Below are 21,690 nucleotides of genomic sequence, written 5' to 3' on the forward strand. Positions count from 1 at the left end.
CATATTTAACATTGAAAAAAATTATGAATTAACTAAAAAAAGAAAAAGCTGCTCTAGTCAGTTTGCAGCCGTTACATTATTAATGAATAAAAAGATAAATCACAATATCCATGATATTTCAGAAAAGATTACCATCAAATGATATCATGATATTGACAATATATCGTCATTTCACCCAGCCCGATTTTAAAGGTATTATTATATGAAGCTTATACTTTATGATGCTATATATTATTATTTTTATATGAATTAAACGGTAATTTTCAGGATCTCTAGTCTGATTTATCATATACTATTATTATTATTATTATTATAAATGACTACTATTGTAATTTATTTGTAAAAAAGTAAAATGATTATAAGAATCATGTTGCATTGCTTTGCCCAAAATTCCAGTCCTCAGATTATTGGCAGTGCATATATTTTTGGTATATCTGTATTTTCACTGGTATAGGTGTGACTATCTTGATTTTCTCCCTTGCTAATGCAGCGGGGCTTTAATGTATGAAAGTGGTCAGCAGCCAATTTTTTTTTTTTTATTAAAATGATTTTTTAAAAAGTATAAACATTAATTTATAAATTATAATTATAAATAATGAAATTTTATTTAAATTTTTATAAATTGAAAAATAATTAATTATAAAATAATTAAAACAAATTCAAATTATATGAATAGATTTTTATTTTTAAATTGACAATTTTATTTAAAATTAATAAAATTGTATTTATACATTGTATAAATCAAATTAAAAAAAAAAAATTGCCATCATATTTCCACTGGTGTGACGACCCTGGTTTTCTCCCTTGCAAATGCAGCGGAGCTTTAATGTATGAAAGTGGTCAGCAGCCAATTTTTTTTAATTAAATTTTTTTTTATAAAGTTTTAATGAAATTATTAACATTTTTATAAATTGAAAAAAAATCAATTAATTATAAAATAATTAAAATAAATTCAAATTATATGAATAGATTTTTTTTAAATTGACAATTTTATTTAAAATTAATAAAATTGTATTTATACATTGTATAAATACATTTTTTTTTAAATAAAAAAAAATTGCCATCATATTTCCACTGGTGTGACTACCCTGATTTTCTCCCTTGCTAATAAAACCCCGCTGCAATGTATGAAAGTGGTCAGCAGCCAATTTTTTTAATTAAAATTTTTTTAAATAAAGTTTTAAACATTAATTTATAAATTATAATTACAAATAATGACATTTTATTAAAATTTTTATAAATTGAAAAAAATTAACTATAAAATAATTAAAATTAATTCGAATTATATGAATAGATTTTTATTTTTAAAAGGACAACTTTATTTAAAATTAATAAAATTGTATTTATACATTGTATGAATCAAATTTTTTTAAATAAAAAAAAAATTGCCATCATATTTCCACTGGTGTGACTACCCTGATTTTCTCCCTTGCTAATGCAGCGGGGCTTTAATGTATGAAAGTGGGCAGCCAGCAATTTTTTTTTATTTAAAATTTTTATAAATTTAATTTCCAAACATTAATTTATACATTATAAATTGCAATTATAAAATTATAAATCATAAAAGTTTAATTAACATTTTATAAATAAATAAAAAATTATTATATGAATATATATTTTATTGGCAATTTTATTAATTTTAATTTATAATTACAATTATTTTTTATTATACATTTTTTACATAATTTTTTTTAAATGTAAAATTTCCATCATATCTCCACTGGTATAGGTGTGACTATCCTGATTTTCTCTGCTGATTCGGCAAAGCTTTAATGTATGAACGTGGTCAGCAGTCAATTTATTTATTCTTTTTTCAAACTATTAAGTATTATTAAACTGTTTAAGCTTGTTTAATAAATAGTTTAATTTAACGTGAGGTCACTGGTTACATCCCTGTGTATGCTGCTTAACGTTCTAGCACTGAAAGGCCTTCTCCAGTGTGGGGTACTGACAGCCAGTATCCACGCCAGCTCTTCGGTTTTTAAGCTTACCTGGCCACCCAGTGGACAGACACCATTTTCACACCCATTTTCTTGGCTTTATTCCATGTAGCCTGATGGCCATGTTTAAACACTACATGGGTGACTTGTTTGTTGAAGGTTTTGCACACCTGGAATTACATGACAAAAATCATACCATAATCAGTTAACAACTTAACACGTGAAACCGTGTGCAAAAACATTCAGAAAGTCCTCTCACTTGAGCTCCCATATCCCGAAGTTGTTGAATAAAGGGATCGGAGTAATTTTCCGTCTTACTGGCGGACCACACGTCCACATACGCCACAACATCTGTATAATGGAAGAGAGAACAATACACACAAAAGAGAATAAAACAGATCAAAGTATGAACGAACAAAAACTCACCCTACACATTTAGAAAGACTACATTTTTTAGCAAATTGCACTGTTGAAATAATAATAATAATAATAATAATAATAATAATAATAAAATGGGAAAAACATATGCAAATGAAAATTTAAAGTGCATATCACGGGTAAATTCAGGAGCAAGATCAATGTAATTCTCCTATTTTATATTAAACTTTGGTCAAATATCTGTAACATTTTGCATTTTGTGCAATTTTTTTTACCTTGCACAATACCAGAAACATTCAGTTGAAATCAAGCCATTTGAGGAGAATTGGTCCGCCTCTGAAAAAACTTGGCATTTGGATTTCCGGGCAAACATTGATTTTCGTGACATCACGTGCGGGACGCCTCCTTCTGAATCCTACGCCAGCGCTGGTTTGTTTATGAGAAAACGACCTGGTGGTTTTCTGCAAATTTCTTCAACGTTATCGTGTAATTATTAAAGGAACAGTCCACCGTACTTCCATAATGAAATATGCTCTTATCTGAATTGAGACGAGCTGCTCCGTACCTCTCCGAGCTTTGTGCGACCTCCCAGTCAGTCAGACGCAGTCAGACGCGTTGTCACTCCTGTTAGCAATGTAGCTAGGCTCAGTATGGCCAATGGTATTTTTTGGGGCTGTAGTTAGATGCGACCAAACTCTTCCACGTTTTTCCTGTTTACATAGGTTTATATGACCAGTGATATGAAACAAGTTCAGTTACACAAATTGAAACGTAGCGATTTTCTATGCTATGGAAAGTGCGCACTATAATGACAGGTGTACTAACACCTTCTGCGTGCTTCGGCAGCGCATTGATACGGAGCTCAGATACTTCAATACTTCTTCTAACCCGGACACTGTTCCGCTATCTCTTTTATGGACGATATCTTTTTTCCACGACATATTGAATTAAGTTCAACGCATTAGAAACAAAAGCACGAACAGAGTTAAAACACATTTTCTAGCAAATGGGCGCAGTCATATTGTTTTCTCGTTCTATCGCGTACAGTCTCGCGGTATTTACATCAATTTAACTTCCGAGTGTTCCCGAATGTCAACGAGAACAAACGAAGCTGACAAAAACATCACTAAACAAGCAAACCAAATCAGAACGTATTCTGCTGGTCATTTTACTAAAACAAATATATTTTTAACGGATATACAAGAGATTTAAAAAAAAAAAAAAAAAGCACACACCACCACTTTGGCTAGAAAAATAGCGGACGTCTGGGATCCCTGGATTTTTCCAGACGCGTTTTGTTATTTTATTTTTTTCTGCTGTAGACAGATGGCCTTGTGCAAAATTACCCTTCTGGATGAGTGTGTAAAGGGACATTCTTTCATATTTAAAACAAACAAACAAACAAACAAACAAACAAAATTGGTCCAGAATATGCACTTTAATCTACTTCAACATTAAAATTAATTTTAGTGGCTTATAAATCAACTGAGGGGTGGCACGGTGGTGTAGTGGTTAGCGCTGTCGCCTCACAGCAAGAAGGTCCTGGGTTCGAGCCCCGTGGCCGGCGAGGGCCTTTCTGTGCGGAGTTTGCATGTTCTCCCCGTGTCCGTGTGGGTTTCCTCCGGGTGCTCCGGTTTCCCCCACAGTCCAAAGACATGCAGGTTAGGTTAACTGGTGACTCTAAATTGAGCGTAGGTGTGAATGTGAGTGTGAATGGTTGTCTGTGTCTATGTGTCAGCCCTGTGATGACCTGGCGACTTGTCCAGGGTGTACCCCGCCTTTCGCCCATAGTCAGCTGGGATAGGCTCCAGCTTGCCTGCGACCCTGGAGAACAGGATAAAGCGGATAGAGATAATGAGATGAGATGAGATAAATCAACTGAAATGCATTAAAAAAAAAAAGGATGAAAAATATATTTTAGCAAAATTTATTTCAAGCGTGCATCAGTCCCAGTTGTGTTCAGATAAACAGCAGTGCGTTAAAAAGAGTGCATGAAGTAAAAAATTTTAATAGCTCTTATTTCCGTATTTGAAATGTCGTGGAAACGTTACACATTCAATTCCAAGTCAAAGCATTAACAAATTTTATCAAAATGTGCGTTATTCTTTAACAGGAAGCAAAGAAAAAGAATATTCATCTGTTTAAAAAAAAAAAAAAAAAAAACAGCAGTGTTGACATTCTCTTCAAACACAACTCATTTAGTTGCATAACCACTGTTTTTGACAACTGCTGCACATCTGCATTGCATCAAGTCAACCAACTTCTGGCACCTATAAACAGGTATTTCAGCCCAGGATGAACAAACTACACTCCACAGTTCCTGTGAATTTACGGGGTTTGATTCAGAAACTGCATTTTTAACGTCACTCCACAAGTTTTTAATGGGGCTGAGGTCAGCTGGACACTCCGTTACCTCGATCCTTTTTGTCTGGAACTGAGATGCTGCTCGCTTACTCGTGTGTTTGGGGTCGCTGTCTTGTTGAAACACCCATTTCAGGGCCGTTTCTCTTCAAGTATTTTGATCTATAGAGATCTTGCAGTCATGTGACCGGAAAGTACACAGCCGTCATCTTGTCGGTAAAAAACACCACTGAATACTGCTGCACTCGTGTACAGAATGGATCAATTTCAACCGACGGACTACACGGCTCATTTTTCTAATGAACAGATAACTAGATATATGTCTAAAATAAACGATCTACAGATTTGTGACCCTTATGGCTTACCGGACGGAGTTTTCACGACCGGATTTTGAACTGCCAGCGGAATACCTGGACGTGTATAATTACCTCATCAACTTTCCCTCGCTGTTCAGTGGTGAAGCACTGCGTGCTTATAAATCTCTGGACAGTTATCTTTACAGAAATTCAGGATTTGTCAGCGACTCAGATGTGGCATCTTGTAAACAAGAATCCTCATTGGATGGGTAAGTCACTTAAGTATTGAGTATAGCACTGACCAGCCGATTATAGAATAGAATAAGGTAATTCCAGCTGTAATTCCAAATCGTCCGTCTTGTTTACCATGGATCTGGCGTTGGAGAGATAGAGGCTTAGCAGTGGAGGTTTGAGTAGCTGTTTTCTGAGCTTAGTCAACAGGCCGGCTCTGCAGCCTCGCTTTTGCTTCCGCTCCCGGCGCCGCCTCCTTTGCTTTGCTTCCGATAACAATCCACGGAGACCCCGCTGGTCTCGCTATCTCGTCCGGAATGTTGTGCATGCGATGGAAATCGCTACAAACCATCAGTTTCTGCTGGAAACCAATGTCCAGTAAGTCCATACAGTTGTAGTGGATATTGAAGTCCGGTACAGACGAACAACACGCAAAAATACACACAAAAAACGTGCACAGGCAGGGAGAGCTTGTAGCCGCAGCCGTTGTAGTAGAATTGTATATAGTAGGGTTTTCCAGAAGAAAAGGTAGAAGTAAAAGCAGAAGTAGAACCAGAAGTAGAAGGCGGAATATGGCGTTTGACCGACACGATGGCGTCTGTCACAATCTGGATCGGCTGTGACGTCACATGCAAGTGCTCCATTCAGACCGATCCGTGGTATAGAGAGCGTGCACGTGACGTCACGAGGTCACATGATATTTGTTTATCTGCCATCTTGGACGGCATGGCCGCGCATAGAACTTAGACGAACCCGTTCTAATTATCAAGTGTGTGGGAGTAGATCTTTCGAGACTGGTTATATCTTGTTCAGCATTTGGTTGTACCAATAGACAGGGCCAAAAGGAGGGCCTGTCGTTTTATAGATTCCCCGCAGACGCGGAGAGACGCGCAAAATGGGTGTCCGCTGTGCGAAGAGAAAACTGGTACCCCGGTTCTACCAGCCGAATTTGCACCACCTATCACCAAGTTGTGATCAAAAAAATATAACTGCTTTTCACATGGACGTGTAATATTAATGTTCTTAATAAAATATGTACACAAATGCATAACTTGTTTATAAAGTTCTTCCTATCAGATTGTGTAAAGTACTGAAAAAGAATATGTATGTTATTTTAGGCACATAGAGGTGCAAGAAAATATATTTTTAATTTGTTTGAATATAGAAGCTGGACATATCTGTGACCCCTATACATTTATATCTGATATTGAATAATAATTCTGCACAGATAAAGATAGCGGTGATTTGTGATTTTTTTTTTTTCAGACAAAAACATACACATTTACAACCCTGTCATTATCTGGAACTGAGTTTAGATTTCAAACATTCTTACGATAAAACGTCCTGCATAGTCTCTTTATGATAAACGTCTTAATGCCACTTGCCCGTGAGGTTATCAAGTAGACATTCTTCTTCGGAACCTTCCAGAGGTATAGTTGGGATACCCATCCCGCAACAAAATATTTATAAGCTTCCAGGCTCTTGTAAGCTTTGAGGGCTTTGCCAGTGTAACACGATTCACGATTAACGAGAAAATTGTAAATGTCGTGGTCGGCCAGATCGGGCAAATCGCCGGCACCGCAGCGCCGAATTTCCCTGAACAAGGATTGCGGCAAGTTGTACGGATCTGCAATCCCCAACCTGGAACGCTTTTCCACGTAACGCTGCCTCATGTCACCTTCAAGATGCTGAAGAAACTTGGACAAGTTATTGCGCGATGTAGATGGGGTATTTTCCGAATTTTCTTGGGGATTACTCCCTGTATCCATTACGCTCGCGCAAGGTAAACAATCCTGAAGCCGTCCAATATGGCGGAGTAAACACAGACGGGTCACGTGACTGCACATCCTCGATACGATAAATAGGCCCAACACTGTAGTCTGAAAAATATGCCCATCCTATGATTTTTGCACCACCATGCTTCACTGTCTTCAGTGTACTGTGGCTTGAATTCAGTGCCCGCGGGTCGTCTGACGGACTGTCGATGACTATTAAGGCCTCTGCATGCTCTTGCGACAAGGCTTTCGCAGATAGCTTTTCGCAGACAGTTGTAATTTATCGTTGAGCGGGGAGTAATAGGCGTGCGCGATGTTATTCACCGCCACAACGCAAGGGGGCGCGAAGTCGCGAAATCGCTAGGAGTAGTTGGTGGGTGTGGTTAGTGGAGTGTTTATCCTCCGGTTACTTATAATGACTAGAACTGGAGTCGTATAGATGTACGTACTTCCTCGATCAACCGCTCTTCGTGCTGCTCCATCTTCGCTCGTGTCGTGAAAACAAACCAAACCGGGAAAGCAGGGAAGCGGAAGTACGTGTACAGCGGATGTAGAGTGGACCAATCAGAGCCCTCTTGTCTGCGACGCTGTCTGCGGTGGTCACAATTTTTGGGAGGTGCGCGCAGAGCGTCTGCGAAGGGAGGGGGGCTTCGCAGACGCCATCTGCGACGCTATCTGCGAGGACTGGGTTGTCAGCATAAATTGGCCTCAAGACCCGAAAAGAACAATTTTACTCTCATCTGTCCACAGAAGGTTACGCCATTTCGTTTTGGGCCAATCGATGTGCTCCTTGGCGAATTGTAACCGATTCTGCACATGCCATGTATCCCCCCCCCCAACAGTAGTGCTTTATAGGGGCTTCTTGCTCAGAGCTTCTCTTCAATCAGACGTCTCCGGACTGTAACAGTACTTGCCATGCTAATGATTCTTCCATCTAGCTGCTCATTTTCTTCTGTGTGTTTCGGGTTTTTGTTGCCATTTTGAAGCATTTTCGCTGAGCATCCTAGAATTTGCTGCACTTCTCAATAAGGTTTCCCTTCTCCAAATCAACTTTTTAAAGCTAGACTGCCTTTCAGATTTTTCAAGTGTAGGTTATAAAAAGAATTTTCCCCGACACCCAGTTATTTTTGTTTAGTGGACCAAAAGCTACTGAATTCGAACCACAGACTTCCAATTTTATTAGTTTTTCTTTCTTTTTATAAATGGAACAATTAATGAATTTAGGGCCACAACCAACTCTGTTACACAATGAGACTGTAATTTTTCTCCCACTCCAACTTTTACTCTCTAAACTCAAAATCGAGCAAAATTAACTATTTTTGAGGAAAATACTTTTAACTCTGGAAAAACTGCTGTCATTTTTCCTGTGTACGCACCGCAACCAATCTGCCCATAATAAATAGAAGCAATATTTCCACTTACTCAAGTTGATCTTCAGCTGGATCGAGTTGAAGTTTAAAAAAAAGAAAAAAAAGGCACCGCTCATCATCAGTGTCGCAGTTCTCAAGATTGAGCTGAATCGCTGTCCTGAATCATGAACTGAATCATCAAACACTTATACAGGAAGGGACAGAGCAGGCTATACTTCCTTAGGAGGCTGCGGTCCTTTAACATCTGCAGGAAACTCCTGTGGATGTTCTATCAGTCCGTGGTCGCCAGTGTCCTGTTTTACACCGTGGTGTGCTGGGGGGGCAGCACATCCAAGAAGGACACATCCAGGCTGGACAAACTGATCAGGCGGGCCGGCTCTGAGGTCGGCATGAAGCTGGACTCTATGGTGACGGTGGCAGAGAAGAGGTCAATGGACAAACTATTGAACATCATGGACGATGCCAGTCACCCTCTGCACACCATCATCAGCAACCAGAGGAGCCTGTTCAGTGACAGAATGCTCCTTCCCAAGTGCAGGACTAACAGACTCAAAAACTCCTTTGTCCCTCACGCCATCAGACTGTACAACTCCTCTCTGGGGGGGAGGAGGGGTAACAGGAGGACAGAGGACGGGAAGGAGCAGTAGCCTAGCCTGACAATAAGCAATACCGGACAATGTGCAATATAAAGTGCAATATCTCTCCTGCCGCCGCTGCCCCCCCCCCATCTTTCCCCATATCTTATTCTTTTTATATTTGTATGTAAATATTTAATTTATTTTAATTTATCTATAAGTTTTCTCCATTTCTTTTCTCCGTTTATCTGTAATGATGCTGCTGGAATCTTAATTTCCCTGAGGGAACCCGCCCAAAGGGATCAATAAAGTTTTATCTAATCTAATCTAATTAAATCATGAACTGAATCACTGTCCTGAATCATGGAATAAATCATGAATTGATTCGCTGTCCTGAAACTGAACCGCTTTCCTGAATCATGAATTGAATCATTGTCCTGAATCATGAACTGAATCATGAACTGATTTGCTGTCCTGAAACTGAATCACTGTCCTGAATCATGAAATGAATCACGAACTGATTTGCTGTCCTGAAACTGAACCGCTGTCTTGAATCATGAATTGAATCATGAATTGAATCACTGTCCTGAATCATGAACTGAATCACGAACGGATCTGCTGTCCTGAAACTGAACCGCTGTCTTGAATCATGAATTGAATCACTGTCCTGAATCATGAACTGAATCACGAACTAATTTGCTGTCCTGAAACTGAATCACTGTCCTGAATCATGAACTGAATCATGAATTGAATCACGAACTGATTTGCTGTCCTGAAACTGAATCACGGTCCTGAATCATGAATTGAATCACTGTCCTGAATCATGAATTGAATCATGAACTGATTTGCTGTCCTGAAACTGAATCACTGTCCTGAATCATGAATTGAATCACGAACTGATTTGCTGTCCTGAAACTGAATCATGGTCCTGAATCATGAATTGAATCATGAACTGATTTGCTGTCCTGAAACTGAATCACTGTGCTGAATCATGAATTGAATCACTATCCTGAATCATGAAATGAATCACGAATTGAATCATGAACTGAATCGCTGTCCTGAATCGCTGTCCTGAATCATCCAAAGTGTATAAAATCTGCGGGCCATCTCACAAGTTTTACCTCCAAATAGCCTAAACTATGTCTGACAGATTTGACCCTGTTTACGGTGGGCGTTCCCACCGCGAAAGAGAAACCGATCGAAACTGAACGAGTGAAAGCGATTATCATGCCGTTACCACGTCAATAGTCTTTTATGAATATGTAAGTGTGTGCTCAGAGTCTGGTGCGACTGAGTAAGGTGACAAGTTTTGTGTTTCATCTAATTTAAAAACTATAATATTATTTGGCAGTGGGCACATAGGAAAGTGTAAAGTTTCTGTCAATATGTTTATCATGCTTGTATGATAAAAAAACCTCAAAGATATTTATCTAAATACATGACCTACTCATTCTAAACCTGCCGAGCTTCGCAGGCAAAGCTCTCGACCCCAGAGGGTTAAACTACCCCCTGAGATTGGTGCCAGGGGGTTTTCGCTCTTGCTTCACCTAAAGAGAATGATGCAGCGGTGCTTTAGTCCTTTAGTCTGTCCAGCTGTCAGTCCACATCTGTACAGTCTACTCAAACAAAAACTCTTTAGTTCAGAAAACAATCTTCTTTTTTAATCATAGACGACGTCCGTTGTATAATCTGACCTGGAGAGCATGTTCCTGCATGCTACCGAGAATTTTATTGAGATCATCTCGCACGGTATCTAAATCAAGCACTACGTCTTAAAAGATAGCTGCAACTGCACCTGGTAGTATTAGATGGGAGAAAACTAGACGCGAGGTGACACCACCGTTAAATAGCAAATATTCATTCTATAGAAAATACATACCTTTGAGTACCGCAACAGGAACCTTTTTTGGGGTCATGGTTGGACTGAGGAGTCTTCAACCCTGCCAAAAAGCCACAAGAGACATTACAATTAAATCAACCACAACACACACAGTTACATAACTCTTTTAGGAAGCTATTTTTTTCCATTTTATTAAATTCAAGTGAGCGAGAAGAGTGTCTGGTGAAGGAATCCTGTTTAAAATAACTGGGAACACACTATAAATCACATTAATTGCCTTTAGTCATACTAATCGTGGCAATGGGCGGTCGCTTTAAACTTTGGCAGCATGTGTGTTGGCATTCTTTACTCGGCCCTTAAGCAAAGTTAGTGTTCTGGAATCAACAACGCCAGGTGAGAGACGGTTCCATACTCGCATGCAGCGAGGAAAAAAAAGCGTACTTCTACGAGTCGATGGCAGCAGGTATGTCTTGCAATGCGTCTTTCTGGTAAAGGAGGTATTCATAGACCCGTCACTCGGAAAAGGTAAATCGACTAAGTTATACTGGATCTTATAAAAGACAAAAAGGTCTATCAACGTCCTTGGCTCTTGAAGTGATGGCCAGAGAAGCCCGTTGAGTAAAGAAGACACACTTGGAGATCTCCGACAGTCGTTGAACACGAATCTGGCCACACGCCTTTGAACTGATTTGAACACACTATCTTGCCTTGTTTAACTATAAACGGATGCAAAGTCTGATGTGTCACTCTTGAATTAAAATTCACAATTTGGCAAAAATGATCGAAGAGAAATAAAAAGCTCTGAGACGGGATGTTCAAGAAAATAATCCAAATCCTGACAGTAAAAGTAGCTGTTGTGTTGTGGATTGTTTTCCTATCACAGCATGCCATGCAGTGTGTTATTCCTTACTTGCGCTTCCGAGTTCTTGAATCTCATATCCGCAGTGTTGCCAAGTTGGCGACATTTTAGACCCCTTTAGCCAGTGTTGTAGTTGAGTCACTAAACCGCGAGTCCGAGTCCAGTCTCGAGTCCCCAGTGTTCAAGTCGTTAAAAAAAAATTGAGTCGAGTTCACTATTGATCCGAGTTGAGTCCAAAAATCCAACCGCACCATTTGACGGTGGCTGTTTCAGCGCCATTAACATCAGTTTGTTCCTGAACATGCCGTATGAACAGGTGAATGTGCTTCTCTTTGTCAGGGAGTGTGAAGTATTCTGTCAGAGATGGTTGGGAGACGGATGTAAGTGCAGAAGGTGTGTTTATTAATACAAGTGAAGATGGTATTAAACAATCCAGAACGGCAGGTAAAATCGTAAAATGGTGAAACAGGCGATAGGTCTAGCGAGGCACAAACAGGCTATCGTAGACTCGGCAGAATCAAAAGACAAGAAACAGGAAATCCGGGATCAGGAAACCAAACAAGGAAATACGGCTTGGTAATGTGTCAGCAATGCAACTCAATACTTCGCAAAGTAAGTGTGTTTTCACAGTTTTTATATAGGTGTGCTGATTGCGCCTTAATCCTGTGCAGGTGCGAGTCGTTTACGGCGCGCGTGCTGTTGGGAGTAGGGATGGCGAAAACTAAAAAAGATCTTGACCGACCACCGAGCCTCATTAGCCGGTTAAAGTCGGTTAACCTATGAGTTTAACAGGGATGCAAACGGCGCGCCTTTTGGCGGATGCCGCCTTTTTCACGGCTGAATCGTGCAGATCCAATTTTTTTTTGGGGGCGGGGGGGGGCGTTGGAGTGTCTGAATAATTTCAACGGCATTTGCTTATTTAGTAATTTTAATACAGAATTTACTCTGATGAAATTATTCAGACACTCCAATGCCCCCCCTAAAAAAAAACAAAAAAAAAAAACGGACCTGCACAATTCAGCCGTGAAAAAGTCGGCATCTGCGCCTTTAGTTTGTGTGGAGAGATGATCTGCAATAACATGCATTGTTGGCTACAGACAAACATACTTTCAGAATGCACTGGCCAAGGCAGGACTAAACTCCATGTGCCTTCTAATAAAAAAAAAAAACAAACAAAAAAAAAAAAAAACAGAATAGTCATTTGTAAGCTAAAAAGCCTGTGTCTACACTTTTTTCTTTCACCGAGTGGCAGCTGTGTTCAACTGGGGCGGGACATGACTGAATGGATGTTTCTGATTTGTTAGCTGTCTTTAACTCGGGTGGGAGGGCGGGACATGACTGAATGGGTGTTTCTGATTCATCAGCTGTCGTCCTTACACCGCATGGCACGCCCCAAGCGTTTACAACACAGAATTCCAGGTTCTCTGCTCCAAAATTGGCAGCTTCGAAATGATTGATTTTTTTTTTTTAACCGACAACCAAAAAAAAAAATTAACCGGTTGACGTTGATTCGGTCAACCACCGGTCAAACGGTCATTGGTTAACATCCCTAGTTTGGAGTTTGCCCGAGAGTCTCTGATGCATGCACCAAGGCGTGCAGGTGTGACACTCTTACACAAAATTAATGTAGATATAAATATCTTATGCCAAATTATTATGGCATGCTACAAAAAATAAAGAAAAAAAAATATCAGAGTCCTCATCTCCAATTTACAAGTCCGAATGCAGTTAAATGTACGAGTCTGAGTCGAGTCATGAGTCCTTAAAATTAGGGCACGAGTCGAACCAAAGTCTGAGTCCTGGACTCCAGTACTACAAGCTTGCCTTTGGCAACTTTAATAATAATAATAATAATAATAATAATAATAATTTAAAACAAACAAAAAACTAGTGACAAATCTAGCAACTTTTTCGGCACACATTAATGATGGTCTTGAACTAAATATGGTTCTCCAGCTCACATTACAACCGCTGGGATATGAGTTGAGAAAACAGGTTCATTCGACTCACCATCAGTGTATAACGTCTGACTGTTGAACGTGAGACCAATCACCAATAGCCACGCCCCCCCACCAACCACTCACTGATAACCACGCCCCCCCACCAACCAATCACTGACCGCCACTGTTTATTCTTCATTTTAAACTCTGTTTGGAGATGTGCTGCATTACGTACTAAAAATGAGTAAACATTTGCCTTCATAGCTATTCATGGTCACCGCTTCTTTTTCTCTGTGTTTTTGACAAAGTTAAATGTCCTGTAGTAAAATGTGTAAAAGTTTCATTCATAGTGCCCTGATGAATTCTTTGTATATGAAAAAATTATTTAAGAAATATATCATCATCATCTTTTGGCTGCTCCTGCACATTCGGGATCGCCACAGCAGATCTTCTTCCTGATATTTGATTTGGCATTGGTTTTACACCACATGCCCTGTGACACAACCCTCCCCAATCTATCCGGGCTTGGGACTGGCACGAAGTAAGCACTGGCCTGTGCAACACCAGTGGCTGGGTATTTTACCTAATCTGCCTGTCTTTGAACTGTAGGAGGAAACCCATGCAGAGACAGATGCTGTGTCCGAAATCACTCACTCGTTCACTACTCCCTCCTCACTACCTAGGGAATTCTATATAGTGAGCTCACTGGTAAAATGGAGGAGGTGAAGAAAAAAAAAAAACACTTTCGGACACTACTCCGCCGCACCGTTATTTACGTCATTACTGTCGCACAATTAAAACGTCCCAGATCAGTCGGCTGGTGGGTTTTCAAAATAATAAATACATGCATTTATTTTTTTCGCGGTCCAAATCCTGCGCTCTGATTGGCTGGTGAGCGGGTCCGTATCCTACGGTATGGACCCCAGTTATGGATCCCGGTTATGGACCTCTGGCGACTCACTCGTTCACAACAACAACAAACATAGTAGCAATTTTTGTCAACATTTATTTTCACATTTTTCAGAAGAATAGCATTAATTTTACAGCATGGATGGTGATAACGACAGTGTTCACAGCGAAAGCGAGTTTTACTACCCTGAGGAAGAAGAAAAAAAGAAAACATTTCAGGAGAAAGCTAAAAACCTCTAACTGCTGCTAACGCTGAGCAAAAACATGGCTGAATCCTGAATGACTCCTATTTGTATAAATAGGGGACTACATAGGCGGCAAAATGTAGTTTTTTCCCTGCCATGGAAGTGCACTTGTATACCGAGGAGGAAGCCATTTGCATTACAGCCGTGAATGAAGATTCAAAATGGCGGCTCGGCTCGGTTTTCCCTTTCGGGTGCTCTTGCTTTCTGTTAGAATTTGGTAAAGAAAAAATAAATATATTATTTACCAGCTTAAGGTCGGTCCGTATGGTGAAATACCGTGACCTCGGCCCAGAGGGCCTCGCTCAGTACTTTCAAGACCTCGGTCACGGTATTTTATGATACGGACCTCCCAGCTGGTAAATAACATATGTATTTTTGTAATAAATCCATATTATACTGAGCGTATTTCCCACATTAATAAATACAAAGTACTTTGTGTCTGCTGCATCTTTCAGTTCTTTTAAATCAAGGCTGAATCCTTTCTTCTTTGCCGCTGCCTTTTATTAAATCAAATTTGAGCCTTTTGATTAATTCCTCATGCTACAGTGTAACTTTTATTCTTGTATTTTATCTGTCTTATTCCATTTCAGCTCATTTTCTATTCTCGGACTATTTTTAATTGGACTTCAATGTCCATCTGTTTCTTCCTCTGTCCATTCACCCCGACACTTTTTTTTCCCAGCATGACAGGATATACTGCTTGATTAGTACGGAGCCCCTCTGGTGACATGGGTGGAAAAAAAAAATTCCGTGGCCACGAGTTAATAACGCGTGGGAACGAGATGATTATTGGGTGGCCACGAATGAATAACGCGTGGCCACGAGATGATTCAAGTTCCAGCCTGATGGGATGATGTCCAGTTTTTGAGCGGCCATCAAATTTGCCGTCCATATTTGCATGATGAAATCTATAACTTCCCCGAGGTCAGCATATTGTCTACGTTTGAGCCCGTGCTTTCTGAGCAGCCGAATTAAGTGTCTCTTGCTCAGAATTACTCCGTGTCTAACTGCAAGTGACTTAAAGATATCATTATAATTCATTCCTAGATTAAAATAAAACCAAATCGGATCAAACTTGTCCATATTTGCAGCTGAAGCTACTGATGCCAGAAAGTCAACAGTCTCAGTGATGAAATGACTAATACTTCTCGTGGCCACACGTTATTAATTCATGGCCACCTAAAAATCATCTCGTTCCCACGCATTAAACGAGCCGTGGCCACGGAATAGGATCTCGTTCCCACGCATTAAACGAGCCGTGGCCACGGAATAGGATCTCGTTCCCACGCATTAAACGAGCCGTGGCCACGGAATAGGATCTCGTTCCCACGCATTAAACGAGCCGTGGCCACGGAATAGGATCTCGTTCCCACGCATTAAACGAGCCGTGGCCACGGAATAGGATCTCGTTCCCACGCATTAAACGAGCCGTGGCCACGGAATAGGATCTCGTTCCCACGCATTAAACGAGCCGTGGCCACGGAATAGGATCTCGTTCCCACGCATTAAACGAGCCGTGGCCACGGAATAGGATCTCGTTCCCACGCATTAAACGAGCCGTGGCCACGGAATAGGATCTCGTTCCCACGCATTAAACGAGCCGTGGCCACGGAATAGGATCTCGTTCCCACGCATTAAACGAGCCGTGGCCACGGAATAGGATCTCGTTCCCACGCATTAAACGAGCCGTGGCCACGGAATAGGATCTCGTTCCCACGCATTAAACGAGCCGTGGCCACGGAATAGGATCTCGTTCCCACGCATTAAACGAGCCGTGGCCACGGAATAGGATCTCGTGCCCACGCATTAAACGAGCCGTGGCCACGGAATAGGATCTCGTGCCCACGCATTAAACGAGCCGTGGCCACGGAATAGGATCTCGTGCCCACGCATTAAACGAGCCGTGGCCACGGAATAGGATCTCGTTCCCACGCATTAAACGAGCCGTGGCCACGGAATAGGATCTCGTGCCCACGCATTAAACGAGCCGTGGCCACGGAATAGGATCTCGTTCCCACGCATTAAACGAGCCGTGGCCACGGAATAGGATCTCGTTCCCACGCATTAAACGAGCCGTGGCCACGGAATAGGATCTCGTTCCCACGCATTAAACGAATCGTGGCCACGGAATAGGATCTCGTTCCCACGCATTAAACGAGCCGTGGCCACGGAATAGGATCTCGTTCCCACGCATTAAACGAGCCGTGGCCACGGAATAGGATCTCGTGCCCACGCATTAAACGAGCCGTGGCCACGGAATAGGATCTCGTGCCCACGCATTAAACGAGTCGTGGCCACGGAATAGGATCTCGTTCCCACGCATTGAACGAATCGTGGCCACGGAATAGGATCTCGTTCCCACGCATTAAACGAGCCGTGGCCACGGAATAGGATCTCGTTCTCACGCATTAAACGAGCCGTGACCACGGAATAGGATCTCGTTCCCACGCATTAAACGAGTCGTAGCCACGGAATAGGATCTCGTTCCCACGCATTAAACGAATCGTGGCCACGGAATAGGATCTCGTGGCCACGGAATATTTTTTTTTCCACCCATGTCACCAGAGGGGCTCCGTAGATTAGTGACCATCGGCTGTACGATACTTTTCACAACGCATCGTGGGACACTACGAGTGTGCTATATAGGGAGCAATAATTCTCATGATACATTCGGACAGCATTACAAAATGGTGACCTCACTATATAGTGAGCAGGGAGCAGGGGTGTAGTGGGCGTGGTACGCGGGGGTACGCCATCCACCCACTTCTCCCGAGGTGAGATTCAAAAAAAAAAAAAACTGTCATTCAATGGCCTGAGTTTATACGCTCTTGACAGCCAACGTCAAATGTAAGTTATACGGATTTTATTTTTTCACTTTCGAGGCAGCATGATCTGTCGGTTTAATGCTTCATGATCTTTGAAGTTCTAATGCGATTTTTGCTCAGTATAGGCCTATGATTTTGAATAGCCTAATAATAACAGTAGGGTCTCTCTGTGTGTGTGTGTGTGTGTGTGTGCGCGTGCGTGTGATTTCCGGGCGTTCATGGTAGCAGCACCAAGAGGGCAACAGAACTGATATAATCGCCTGCCTGGTCATCCTTACGCGGATAATTTCACCACATACTGTATTATATATATGATTTGAAATTCATAATCTTTGTGGCCTTCCTGTTTAGTGTTTTGTTGTACATCCAAAAATGTGAAATGACAATAAATTTAAAGAAATACTCAAGTCTTTAAGAAGGAGTGCATGGTAGAGCTTAACCCAATGGCTGCATGTCATGTATTTTGTACGCAGGTGCCTCAATCGTGCCAGACTAAATGCTTGATTTATTCGATTGGTGCCTTTTATAATAAATTTCAGCCCATTGCTGGTTTGTATGCGATGAGTGAGTGAGTGACGTGACTTTTTTTGAACTTCTGGACACATGCTGTAGCTGTTGCCACGGCAGTAAGTAGGCTAGTAAAAATATCGAATTCCGAATGCAGCTCGGCTCAAATGAACATGAATCGAACATGAACAAAGGTGTTTGTGTATCATAATTTCCAATATTTTGGCTTCACGCCTGATAGTCCATGTTAAACCTATGCAAGGTTTATGTTGAGTTCCAGCAGCAGAGTGGTGCTGTCTACGACGATGCATTCGGAAGGAGAAGGCAAATTTGTTCCTCTTTAGCCATTTCGGCATATTTATTGGAGACAAAATAAACCACGGCTTTTCGCCATAACAGTTGGGCTGTACTGACAAACACGAATGAAAATTGCACACATAAAAACGTCTGAAAAAAAGTGTCTTCTTGTGCCCTCTTGTGTTGTTAAAAGAACGTAACATTTATACAAATCATTCAGACCAAACATAGGCGACCAAACAAAGGCTACCGCTTCTGACATGATATCAAATCGATGACGTCACGAATCGCGTACCCCCACTTTAAAAATCTCCACTACACCACTGGCAGGGAGTGATTTCGGACACAGGGAAGGAGAACATGCAAACTCCACAGAGAAAGGCCCTTGTCAGCTCTGAGGTTCGAACCTGGAACCTTCTTGCTGTGCTGTGACAGTGCAAACCACTACACCAGGGGTGTCCAAACTGATCCATAAAGGGCCGTGTGGCTGCAGGTTTTCATTCCAGCCATGCAGCAGCACCCTGATTTGGCTCATTCAATCAACTGACACACCCACCCTTTAATCAAGGGTGGGTGTGGCTGCAAGTATTTGACTGTGTGAAGACAGTTCAGTTGATTGAATGAGCCAAGTCAGGTGTGCTGCTGCATGGCTGGAATGAAAACCTGCAGCCACACGGCCCTTTATGGATCAGTTTGGACACCCCTGCACTACACCATAGAAATATATGGCCATCGATTATTTAAATTCTGATAAAAGTCGATTTGAGTATACACTACCATTCAAAAGTTTGGGGTCACTTTGAAATTTCCTTATTTTTGAAAGAAAAGCACTGTTCTTTTCAATGAAGATCACTTTAAACTAATCAGAAATCCACTCTATACATTGCTAATGTGGTAAATGACTATTCTAGCTGCAAACGTCTGGTTTTTGGTGCAATATCTCCATAGGTGTATAGAGGCCCATTTCCAGCAACTCTCACTCCAGTGTTCTAATGGTACAATGTGTTTGCTCATTGCCTCAGAAGGCTAATGGATGATTAGAAAACCCTTGTACAATCATGTTAGCACAGCTGAAAACAGTTGAGCTCTTTAGAGAAGCTATAAAACTGACCTTCCTTTGAGCAGATTGAGTTTCTGGAGCATCACATTTGTGGGGTCGATTAAATGCTCAAAATGGCCAGAAAAATCTCATCTCGTTATCTGTAGCCGCTTTATCCTGTTCTACAGGGTCGCGGGCAAGCTGGAGCCTATCCCAGCTGACTACGGGTGAGAGACGGGGTACACCCTGGACAAGTCGCCAGTTCATCACAGGGCTGGCACATATGCCGCTTTTCCACTACCAACGCGGCTGAGCCGTGCCGTGCTGAGTTGGGCTGAGTCGGGCTGAGCGGGGCTGTTGGGGTTGCATTTCGACTACAACCGCGCTGAACCGTGCTGGCTGGAAGTGGGTGGACACATTGGGTGGAGTTAGTGAAAGTGGGTGGGCGTTACGTGATGTCGTTAGGCGGCGCAAACAGTGACATCAGTGAGCTTTTAAGCGGTAGTCTTACAACCCGGATAGTAAACAATAAACATGGGGGACATGGAGTCGTTAGTGTTGCTGGTCTTGGTGCTGTGGCTTGTTGTCACCGACAACGCCAACAGATACTGGCAAGAGCGTATAGATGAGGCGAGACGCATAAGGCTTCAGAAATTCTCGTAATTTGTAATTCTTCTTCTTCCGGGTTTACGGTGTTTACAGATCCCAGCGTGCTCGCGGGGCGTGTGTGGGCATGTGAGGACACTCCTCCTCACCAATCAGTGCACAGGGGAGTGTCTCCTCACGCCCCTAGCCCCACTCGGCTCGGTTTGGCTCGCTTCAGCCCCACTCCAAAACCGTGCGAGTTTTGGAGTAGGGATGAAGCGAGCTGAGTCGTGCTGCTCTGAGGTAGTCGAAACGCGAGCCGTGTCGGGCTGAAGTGAGCTGAAAAAGGGTAGTGGAAAAGGGCCAGTAGACACAGACAACCACTCACACTCACATTCACACCTACGGTCAATTTAGAGTCACCAGTTAACCTAACCTGCATGTCTTTGGACTGTGGGGGAAACCGGAGCACCCGGAGGAAACCCACGCGGACACGGGGAGAACATGCAAACTCCACACAGAAAGGCCCTCGCCGGCCACGGGGCTCGAACCCGGACCTTCTTGCTGTGAGGTGACAGCGTTAACCACTACACCACCGTGTGGTTAGTGTGACTTTTCATGGAAAAACACAAAATTGTCTGGGTGACCCCAAACTTTTGAACAGTAGTGTATGCCAAGTGAACATCCTTGTTTGGAATCTGATGCCACTGATTATGATGACGACGACGAGGGGGAGGAGCTAGTATGCAAATTAGTTATTGACGTCACATGACAGCGACAACTCCTCCTCCTCCTCCCAAGGACGCTTTAGGGTGGAATGATGACTGAGCTTGTTTTGCTCTGAAAAGAACTGTATATCAGAACAGAAAGTGTTGGTTATTAGATGTATATTAAATCTGGTTCAGGGTTTTCCTATCAGTAATTACTCCTTGCTGTGTATTCGGCATATTCCTTCCTGGAAAACATGACAAGATTTTACACAATTACCCAAAGCTAGCACTGTTAGCTACTCAGCGAGCATCACTTCCGTCCCACGGCCATGCTAGCTTTGTGTCGTCAATCAATGCAAGACGGCGAAACCAGATTTCAGAACCGACCGACAGCACGATTTCTACCGAGTGTCAGCTATTAAATGTTAAAGAAACCGATATTCAAACCTAGTAGAGCGAGATTAGTTATCCTAACTTACCTTAACAGTGCTTTAGAGAGAACTCCGCTGTCACTGCTATTTAAACAGCCACGGTTTACTCAGTGAAGAAGCCATGACGAGGCGCTAATGGACATTTACTGTTTCTCTGTTTTTCTCAGTGTCACGGACAGTTTATTTTCCCTATAGCACGTTTTCGCGGTTGTTACGTTTGCACTTTCTTCTTCATAGACGTTCAGATGAGACACAAAGGTTATTACTGCCCCCTACCGGATTTACTCGGCGTGTGGCGGAGATCCCACTGTACTTTGTATAAATAGGACCTAAAACATCATCAGATTTTCACACAAGTCCTAAAAGTAGATAAAGAGAACCCGGTTAAACAAATGAGACGAAAATATTACACATGGTCATTTATTTATTGAGGAAAATGATCCAATATTACATATCTGTGAGCGATACCTTTGCTTTCAGTATCTGGTGTGACCCCCTTGTGCAGCAATAACTGCAACTAAACATTTCCGGTAACTGTTGATCAGTCCTGCACACCGGCTTGGAGGAATTTTAGCCC

General features: G+C 41.8%; 1 protein-coding gene across 1 annotated transcript in view; it reads right to left on the reverse strand.

Annotated features, from left to right (window-relative positions):
• The window catches only part of mcph1 (microcephalin 1), a 132,227-nt gene extending 110,876 nt beyond the window's left edge, over positions 1-21,351 (reverse strand). Inside the window, exons 1-4 of the mRNA XM_060925450.1 lie at positions 21,162-21,351; positions 10,806-10,866; positions 2,200-2,291; positions 1,992-2,110 (exon numbers count right to left, since the gene is read on the reverse strand). Coding sequence (XP_060781433.1) covers positions 1,992-2,110; positions 2,200-2,291; positions 10,806-10,842 — 248 coding nt within the window. The 5' untranslated portion in view covers positions 10,843-10,866; positions 21,162-21,351. The remainder of the gene's footprint in view (positions 1-1,991; positions 2,111-2,199; positions 2,292-10,805; positions 10,867-21,161) is intronic.
• Between the last annotated feature and the right edge of the window lie 339 nt (positions 21,352-21,690).

The sequence above is a fragment of the Neoarius graeffei genome, chromosome 7 (assembly GCF_027579695.1).
Source record: "Neoarius graeffei isolate fNeoGra1 chromosome 7, fNeoGra1.pri, whole genome shotgun sequence".
NCBI classification, from domain to species: domain Eukaryota; kingdom Metazoa; phylum Chordata; class Actinopteri; order Siluriformes; family Ariidae; genus Neoarius; species Neoarius graeffei.